Source organism: Sander vitreus, chromosome 9 (genome assembly GCF_031162955.1).
Source record: "Sander vitreus isolate 19-12246 chromosome 9, sanVit1, whole genome shotgun sequence".
NCBI classification, from domain to species: domain Eukaryota; kingdom Metazoa; phylum Chordata; class Actinopteri; order Perciformes; family Percidae; genus Sander; species Sander vitreus.
In genome coordinates, this window is record NC_135863.1 from 19511133 (window position 1) to 19521023 (window position 9891).

Sequence of the window (9891 nt, forward strand, 5' to 3'; positions counted from 1 at the left end):
TCAGTTGGGGAGCGTGTCCAATCCCAGCGAGGCTGCATGCTGCTTGGCCCTCATACGGAGGTTCTCGATGCTGGTGGTCTTGCTGTTGAGGCTTCCGGGGAGGCTACCTGGTCCCGCCTGCAGCAGCGGGCTATTCCATACCTGCTGGGCCTGTGACAGGGTCTGGTAGTAAGACTGGCAGGGCAGCGAGCTCAGCGGCGAAGGCATGTTGACGTTCATGCCCAGGTAGGGCAGAGAGGACGGTGTGCTCATTTCAAAGGATGGGTAGTGAACCAGGTTGTTGGTGGCGGCCATGTGCTGCCGAAACTGCTCCTGCAGCCGGAAGAGACTGAGGGGAGATGAAGCGTAGGAGTTGCTCTGCGCCAAACCGCCGGTCACGCTGCTGGAGGACGGCAACGGAGGGGAGCTCAGGGGAGAGTCTGAGAGACAGGAAGAGAGAAGGAGGACTTTAATATGTTTCAACACACACTGACCTGTCTTGTGTTGATTTTTTGTGTGTTTATCCTGTTTTTAAATTAATTGTGTGCCTCACATACCAATTCAGTAAAACTATCTTCTACATTAAATTCTTAAATATGACAAATATTCAGGGAATATTTAAGAAAAAAGCAGCTGCATTCATTAGACAGCGATATTTTTACCTGATGTGGGGCTCATCTGTTTACAGGATGGAGAGCTGCTGCCCGGCTGCGCTCTGCCCTCCCCCTGCGTCTCCTCCCTGATCTTCACCCTCGACTCCCCTCTCATTTCGTCCTCTCTGTCAGCATTATCTTCTGCTGCTGACTCGCTGTCCGACGGCTCTGGGGAGGTGACGTTGACTTCCACGCTCATCTCTCCAGGCTGAGGCCGTGTGGCTGCCAGCCTCTCTGTCTCTGAGTGACAGGATGAAGAGGAGGAGGGAGGGGGAGGAGTGCGGGCCTCAGGAACCACAGTGGTGTTGGTGGTGCTGGTGGTGCTGGTGGAGTCAGTCTTGGAGTCCTCTGTAGAGCCCTCTGCAGTTTCGGACACCTCCTTCTGCTTCTGGAGCTGCTCCTTCTGCAGGCTGCGCTGCTTCTTACGGAACTTGGCCCGGCGGTTCTTGAACCAGACCTGGCAGATGGATGGACAGATTGTGTCAAGGACTGTGCGTAACTTAACAGTGGACAACTTTAGGCTACAGCATATGACTGTTTGCAGCACTTTGCCTGTCCATTATAATTTCTAATGATACAAAATTGCCTTAAATTCACCTTTAAGCCATAAAGCTGTGCAGCAAGCAAACAGCACACAGGATAGATGCATTCTGAAGGGGTTTTACCTGAACGCGTGCCTCGGGCAGGTTGGTGCACATGGCCAGACGTTCACGCATCACCACATCAGGGTAGTGGGTCTTCTGGAAAGTTTTCTCCAGGGCCTCCAGCTGCTGGGCGGTGAAGGCTGTCCGACTGCGCCGCTGCTTTCGATGCTGGGAGCCATACCGGGCCTCAAGGATAATGTCTTGAAATGTGCAGCCGTTGAGAAACAAGAAACATGACCAGTTTAATTGAGGTACAGGTCAAAGGTCATTTAAGCACCCCAGAGATTAACACACATTGCATTTGTATTAATACACAGTAAAGGATGGAGATCTTGAATGACATTAGATGACTGTGAAACATTGAACCAAAAGAGCAACTGATTCTTACCAGCCAGTCTCTCTGCGAGAGTGAGGGCATGCACTGAGGGCCTGTAGTCAGGGGCGTGCTGGGCTTGTTGCGCCGCCTGCTGGTGGAGGTTGTACATGGCGCTCAGTGAGTTCATGGCGTGGAGAGAGTAGCCGTTCACCCCGTAGTGCTGCATGGCCGGCGAGCTGTCTGCAGAGAGGAGGACAAGCTGATGTGAGTGTCTGGCCTGTTTAAACAAACCAGTCCGTTTTAGTAGTAGTGCTTAAAAAGCGGAAACTTCAACACGTAGCATTATAACGTTTGTTGTAGGCTGACTAATTGAAATGGCAACAGGTGAAATACCGTACAAGCATGAAAGACAGCGCTGCTGAGAAACAAAATAATATTATTATGATATCATTTTATCAAATGGAAATTGAGCAGAAAACTAAGAGGGACTTCTAATGATTTCAAAGAATTTAGCTGAGAACGTGTATGTGTGTTGTTAGATCCAGTCGGATGACATTTAGGAAAAATGAAACGTAACATTTCAGGAAACTTTTTGCCCACGGCATTTAAATCGTTAAAAATATATATATATATATATATATATATATATATATATATATATATATATATATATATATATATATATATATATATATCTTGGTTTAATACTTTTGATATGCAGTAACCTTCAACGTTTCCATTCATCATTTAATCAAAGTTTGCAGGGAAAAAATGTTTTAGGAATCCACAGCGCAACAGATTTAGTTTGAAGAGTGAACATGCAGAGGTGTGCAGAATAACAATAAAGACTTTTCGAATATTTAGTTCCAGTTAGTTTCATTCAGCGATAATAAAAAAAAACGCAGTGTAGCCTATAATGAGTAAGCCTATTTTATTCACTAAAATAAAATGTAGCAAAACAACAGTTAAAAAGGTTATAATATGTTATTAATATGCTATACTTTTTTCTTCTGCATTATATTTGGCATAATAAAAATAGTGGTATTTGTTCATATTAGTGCTCCATAATTGTGATGTGTAAATGTACAAATAATAATAATAATAAATAATAAATTGTGGAAAATACTGAAGGAAAAAAAAAATACTCATATTTAAGTATGAGTTTAAGTATCATTTAAGAGTTTACCCCCCCCACACTCACACACACACACACACACACACACACACACACACACACACACACACACACACACACACACACACACACACACAAAACACAATATGCCATTTAAATTAATTCTAACCAGTCTGCTCTCTTATTTCTCCAGCTACCATCAAATTAAATGTTCAGTCTCAACAGTGTAAATTGAAAACATGTATTTAATGAAACGCTGAGAGCTCCGCAGACTGGACATATTGACTTTGCTCCCTGAGAGCTTGACTCGAGCGGAGCTCCGTTTATTTCTGTGTGGCGGCTCCTTGCAGACGCCTGGAGGCTGGCGGAGACCTGAGACTGGGCTCCTGTCTATTGTGAGTGCAAATAGGTTTCAACTATACAAAGCTATTAATTTATCATCAGGGCTGACACGGGAAAGATGGGCCAGGGTGTGTGTGTGTGCGTGTGTGTTACTGTGAGTGTTAGGCTACTGTGCGAGTGTGTGGGCTATGTGTGATCTAAACGTGTGACTAATGCAATAAAAAAAAATTGTGATTTCATTGCATTAGTTTACTAAACCAGCCTCTGGCTGCTTCATGTAATCTGTTCGATTTCTAAATCTGCAGCTTAGAAATTTGCTCTTCTTTCAGGACAATGTCACGTAGCCTCGGGCTCGGATTTAAGCCTAATTATGCAAATTGCCGTGGATTTATGAGTTATACAGCATTTAGGCTATAGATTGCCTCGAGGCCGGAGCTCTGTAGGTTATAGGCTACATGGCGTCAGTTCAACAGCATTCTGTAACTTAAACGACATAGGAAATTAATGGAGATAGTTAACATATAGTCAATTAACATTATGTTAAACAAAACAACCAAAATGAACTTCCTTAAATAACGTTTTAAAGGGTCCAAAAATAAGACTATGTAGCCTCGGCCTATATTTGTCTCAAACTCCGTGTAATCAGCCTTAAAATAACTGTTAGTTACCGAACACTTTGATCAGTAAACAATCGATTAACTTGAGGAAAACACAGTCGCTTTGCTACTGTAAGTTTTACAGGGACCTCTGGAGGTCGACGGACTGCACTTTTGAAACACATTTGATGATGGAGTTTGGAAGACAACAAAACTCCGCGATATTAAACACAAAACAATTAGAGTTAAAAAAAAAAAAAAAAAGTCTCGCAAAGCAATCTAACATCGTTTTAAAATACGACTTGTTAGGCTACAGAACAAATTCAGGAATACGATCATCGCAAACTTCGATTCTGCAAACTTCTTACCTCTCTTCTCTTTGTGTATCTGAAGCAAAATATCTCCACTAGCAGCCGAATATTTTCCTTTCAAATCTTCTTCTCTAAAATCCGCATGCGGCTGTTGATTTCTTCATTTCATTAGCTTTTTCATTCACTTCGATATCCTGAGAATATCCCGGTCGGTCCGCTCCGTCCTCCGGCTCGCCTCTCTGTGGATGTGGGAGGATGCTGAGCTGCCATCTCCCGGCCTTTAAAGCGCGCACACACTCCATCTCTGAGCCAATCACGTCGCTTTCCTCCTCCACCCCCCCCCCAACAACCCCTCCGCTCTCCTCCTCCACATCACTCCTCACTTCAGACAGGGTTTCTTTGCATCTGAGGTGCCGACTTTTCTGATGCTGCTACTGCTGCCACTGCTGTTTTAGAAGAAGAAAAAAAGATTTTTTTGTTTTGTTTTGTATGTAAGGTTTTTTTTTTTTTTTTGCCCAAACTTTTTTTTTATGTTGCCTGCTGTTGTTATTTTGGAGGTGATAATATTGATAATGTTTATAGTTTTACTGAGGATGTAGACTGCTGACCTAAATAACACAGTTTCTTAATAATTTAAAACTGATATGAACAAATATCAGCATGACGAGATGCATTTTAATGTATTTCCAATTAGTCTTGGCCTTCATTTTTTAATATTTTAAATATCTTAGGGTTTACTTAAAATTGTTTTGCTCATAATGAGCTAGCCTAAAGCCAAAGTGAAAGGGCAGACTGAACTTAATTGTTGTTGTTGTTGTGTCTTTCATAAATAGGCCTAGCATATATATATATATATATATATATATATATATATATATATATATATATATATATATATATATATATATATATATATATATATATATATATATATAGGCTATTTTTTATACAAATATTTAACTAAACAGCCTAGATAGTTAGGCATACCTTCTTTTAGCCACAGTAGTTTATTATTACTTTACCCACAATCATAGTAGTGTTACATGACCAATAAAATGGCTATGTGTAGGTTTTAGGCTAATACATTTTATAGCCTAATAATTTTACACCTAAATGTAACGGAGGAAAAAAATGTAAAGAAAAAAAAAATCTCTTTACTCAATCTTTACTCAAAAGTAAATATCTGAATCATTAGATCTTCAGTGAAGAATTATAAGATTTTTAAAAAGAAAATCCAACTTGATAAATGCTTGAATTCAGCCAAAAGAGGGTCTAAACCCAGGTCTTAGTTAAATGATATGCAAATAGTCTCTCCTAGTGGGCTGTAGGCTAGCACTCGTTTGCAGGGACTTATGACTCTCAGGTTAATTCCGCGCTTTAATTTTATTTCTCTCGTGCCTCGATGTGGCTGCATGTTTGGTGGGAATGCAGCTGAGGTGGAGAGAGGCAGGCTGGTCTATACAGCTCCCCGGCCCCGAGGGATTTAGGTTAGGATTGGGTAGACAAGACGCCATTTCACCCTCCAAAAAAATGTCTTAAAATGACTGCTGGTAAGAGGATTAAAACAATAATGCCCCTCTCTTCTTCAAGGTTTTTAGAAAAGATTTCTTCTCCCGAAGAAAAACCGTTTAGGCTGGAATTAAGGGCAGCGAGAAGTAGCCTTTTAATGTAAAGCTTGCATATTTTGTTGAATTTTCTCCAAGAGAGAGAGAGAGAGTGAGAGAGAAAGAAAAGGGGGACGGTGGGGTTGATCTTTGGCCACATTCATTCGCAGAACTTTAGACTCCTGACAACAGCCTGCGTGAAAAGAAAATGTGATACTTCTATAGGTTACTACCTCAACGCGTTCACCCACAGTTCACTTCACAGAGTTTAAGTAGTATTGTCCTCACTCTTCTTTCTCTTTTTTAGTGGCTTTCTCATACAACTGGGACAATCCAGAATATGAAAGCAAAAAAAATAAAAAATAAAAAATCAAATCAATGAGTTTAGTGGAAGTTGTCACGCAACAAGTGGCTATCAGGGCGAAAATGGATGTTTATTCGAATGAAAAAAAGGAGAGAGCGAATTGCAACTATCAATAATAACAATAACAATAATAATAATTTTCTAATGTTTTTTTTATTATTATTCCGAACGTATGCTTTCTTTTTGTCATTAGGATATAGCTGAAGAGCATTTAGGCCTCGAGAAAAATCGGATTAACTTGTGAACCGATGGAAATAAGAACTTAAACTGGAGGTAAATCTGGCCAGTGTCTCTTTGTGGGAACCGTTTCTAAAGCAATTAAAGCGAGAAGGAATTCCTCTCAGCTGCTTTTCCTCAAATCAGCTTTTTACGGAACTTAATGCAGGCTAATGTCCAGCATGGATGAGGGCTTTAATGCAATGCAAGTGTCAAGAGGATCTGCTATAAGAGTGATATTACTGCCCCCCCTCCCCTCCTGACCATGCGGGGATGGAGAGGACAGTAAACTCGCTCTGACTCAGTTTACACACATTTTACATTTTAGGACAATTTAGACACTTTTTTGGACAAACAGGCTATAGGTACATAGGCATAGGCCTATATCCTTTCAGAATAAATTATTAATAAAGTCTCAATCTGGTGTATTGTAATTTGTCATCTCGCACTGGACATTTGTTTTATGTGATTTTACAAGGTAATAAATAATGTCAAAAATAATGACATTGTTTTTCTTCTTCCTGAAGTTGAACTATGTTTTGTGCATTCAGGCCTTTAGAGAAGGAAATGTGATGATGAAATGTGTGTCTATCTGGTCAAAAGTTGTATTGATATAAGTTGAGTGTGCATTATGTTGCAGAATTTGAATCTACATTTTGACAATGACTCCAACTAACAGTTATTTTTATAATCGATTAATCTGCCTATTGTTTTTTGGATTCATCCTTCTATAAAATATTGAAAAACATCCACCAAAACTTCCAAGAGCTCATGTTGACATCAACAAATGTCTCATTGGTTTTCAGACCCAAAACCTAAAGATGAAAAAATGACTTAAACTATTAATCGATTTTCAAAATAGTTGCCGATTCATTTTCTGTCAACCGATTATTAATCGACCATTCAGTTCTTCTGACTTTAAAAGGCACAAACGACTTCAGATGTTTTGTTTTGCAGAACTCTAGTTTTCGAAGCCTAATCATGATGATAGTTCACCCATCTCTTTATTTACCATCACCACACTGCTTCTCATTCCGATCACCTTCAGGATCTCAGCACTGCTCGCTGCAGGCTAACTTTCTAAACCCCAAATTCATCTCAGATTTTTGTGGATTTCATATGCGCGCTCATTGTTCTCTGCACTCTGGCTGCATTTGAGCTTTATGGTGTTAAAGCCTCTCCTCAGATCTGAGTTATCGTCTTTGCTCTCAATCATCCTCCCGCCTGCTTTCTGAATATCAAAACTTTTATCCCTGCATCAGGACTTTGGCAGCCTAAAATCAAAGCTCAGCCGAGGAAGCTGCAGCGATTTATAAATCATGTGCAGTTTTTAATCAGGTTTATAACGCATGAATGTTTGTAATTTTACCCCTCAAATGGCTCCCTATATTTCCAAGTGGCATTTTACATCAAATCGAGGAGAAAGTTTATGCCTTCAGCCTTCAGAGCCCATTAACTTTTATCATTAGATTTTCTTTAACTTCATGAATACATTAGGTTTCAATCCAGCCACTCTGGCCTGCACATGCTCTTAGTCAAGGTTAGCTTGTGCTCATTTGGGTGAAATTAATCATTTTGATGTATGGTTTAGAATTGACTGCTTCCTTGGGACTTGTGTGACTGGAGTAACAAAGCAACTTGCCATTAGCAATCCTCCGGCTGTGTATAAGCCAGGCATTCACCTTTAAGACTTTCCTCACACGTGTTGGATACCTGATTGGAAATGACAAATCTCTGGCTCCACAGCCTCTTTTTTCTGTACTCAGTACATCTGTTACCATTGTATCAAAGGACAAAATCTCACTGTCTCTTATATACATCTAATTAGTTGTACACTCCTTATCTCACATTCATATGCTGGACATAATTTTTTATCAATAAAAACACCAAAGGTACAAGTATTGCAAGACATTATTCTTTATAACCAAAGGAAAGGGATGAAGTTTATTTATTGTGCGACAACACAGACATTTATCGGACAAACATCAGGCTTCTAAATTAAGGAGTTCCTGTAGCTCAAGAAACCAATGCACATTTAAACTGATAATGTTCAGAGACAATAGAGTGAATAAAACATCACAACAAATTAGTAGCAAATATTAGTTAAAAAGGTATCAAATTTTAGGATAAACTGCAAAATCGACGTAATCACCATTATAAAGTTGGATATGTTGAATATGTTAGCAAACAATTGCCAATGTATGCATCCAGCAAACATGGAGCAACATCAGAATTCATTTGGAGTTGTGTTTCTGGCCTTTTTTTGCTCTGTTTTGGTCCCCACCAGCTCCTGCGAAAACAAATATCTGGCTCTTTAGCTGCTAAATGCTCCATTATGTTCACCAAGTTTGGTGCTGGGCAGGTATACAGTCGGCCTATCAGAGCTTTGTGCCAAAAAAAGCTGCCAGCAGCTGCTGTAAATAATGCCAATGAGAACAGTGAGAGTGAACCAAAACAGCGTATAACTGGTGTGAACTACAAACTAAGGTTAACATGTTCATTCTTATGATTCACATTATGCATAGGTACCATTTTTCTTATTCCACTTTTTTTTTTTCTTGGACCTGGGGCCTATATTACCCACAATGCAAATTGACATCTGACAATTCGGTTAGATGCAGTGTCTGCTTGTAGCCGCCAACCTCAAGCAAGAGATGAGGAGTGGGCTACAGAGGTCTGTAAGTTCAGTAAGTTCTTCAGTAGTCTTCAGCCCCAACTGACACTGCATCCCAGCTCCATCTGGAGCCACATAAGGCTTTATACAATTGTTCACATATGCAGTACCGTAGTATTCCCCAAGACCTGTAAACAGACTTTGATGTGTAAAATTGGTGGAGTGCCCCTTTAAATATGCATCTTTAACTTTTCATATTAGCACTTTGGTAGAAAAAGTTTCTCTGTCAAATTTTTGGTGGAAAAAATGTTATTATGTAAGAATATAATAAATGGGACAGAGATACAGTAATTCTCTAAATGTGAGGCTGACCACAAGTTGTTCACTTTCACTATTGTTTCTCCTTGTATGATCCTGTAGACACAGCACACCATGCTGCAGCCAGGGCCGCTCCTCTGAACGGTTTCTCTGGCAGACTTGACATATCGAGGTTGGCAGGTTTGTTTCCTCCCTCTTTCTCAGAGCCGGTCTTTGGTTGTGCCCCTCAGGCTGCGGCCCAGCACAAGGGTTCCTATTGTCAGGGCCTAATCCAGGGGCTACACAGCTTTAGCAACATGGTGGGATAAAAGCCCATCAAACCACTACTTTTTGGGGGTAAATCTTTCCTAATCCCTCGCTTTATCTAAACAAAAGGAGAGAAACAAGAGGATAGAAAGAAATTGTGCAGACACAGGGCAAGACCGGGAGCTAAGATGCAAAGAAGTAGTTTCACTGGAGAAGCTAACCATTTTTGACAGGCTTTCACTAAAGGATTGACAAAAAACGGACACCAGGATTCCAAAAAGGGCCGTACAAGGTCTTTTTTCTTTTCTAAAGTTAAGCTTTAAGATACTTAGAGGGATATGTCGAAATTAGTGAGATTAAATTCAAAAACCTTAACTATTAAGAGGACTTGGCAGGGGGCACCTGTCAGTTTTGAACGCTTTAAAAAAATGTTCTTGGTTTTCTTGGTTGATGTAAACAAGCGACAACTGTGTGATCTTGAACCTATTCTTTGCTCTTTTCTCATACAGGGAGAAGGGAGTATGGGAATTTCTCTTTCCTGCCTCACACACAC

At 40.2% G+C, this 9891-nt stretch overlaps 1 protein-coding gene across 2 annotated transcripts; it reads right to left on the reverse strand.

Annotated features, from left to right (window-relative positions):
• Positions 1–1818, reverse strand: LOC144522925 (diencephalon/mesencephalon homeobox protein 1-B-like). 2 transcript variants are annotated; one of them, XM_078258174.1, is made up of 4 exons: positions 1665–1818; positions 1298–1476; positions 654–1089; positions 1–419 (listed from the first exon to the last, which is right to left on the reverse strand). In XM_078258174.1, the coding sequence occupies exons 1-4, from the start codon at positions 1816–1818 to the stop codon at positions 1–3; spliced, it is 1188 nt and encodes a 395-aa protein (XP_078114300.1). The 2 variants fall into 2 exon arrangements, with proteins under 2 accessions (XP_078114300.1, XP_078114299.1); XM_078258173.1 differs by having other exon boundaries at positions 642–1089.
• Positions 1819–9891: the final 8073 nt, after the last annotated feature.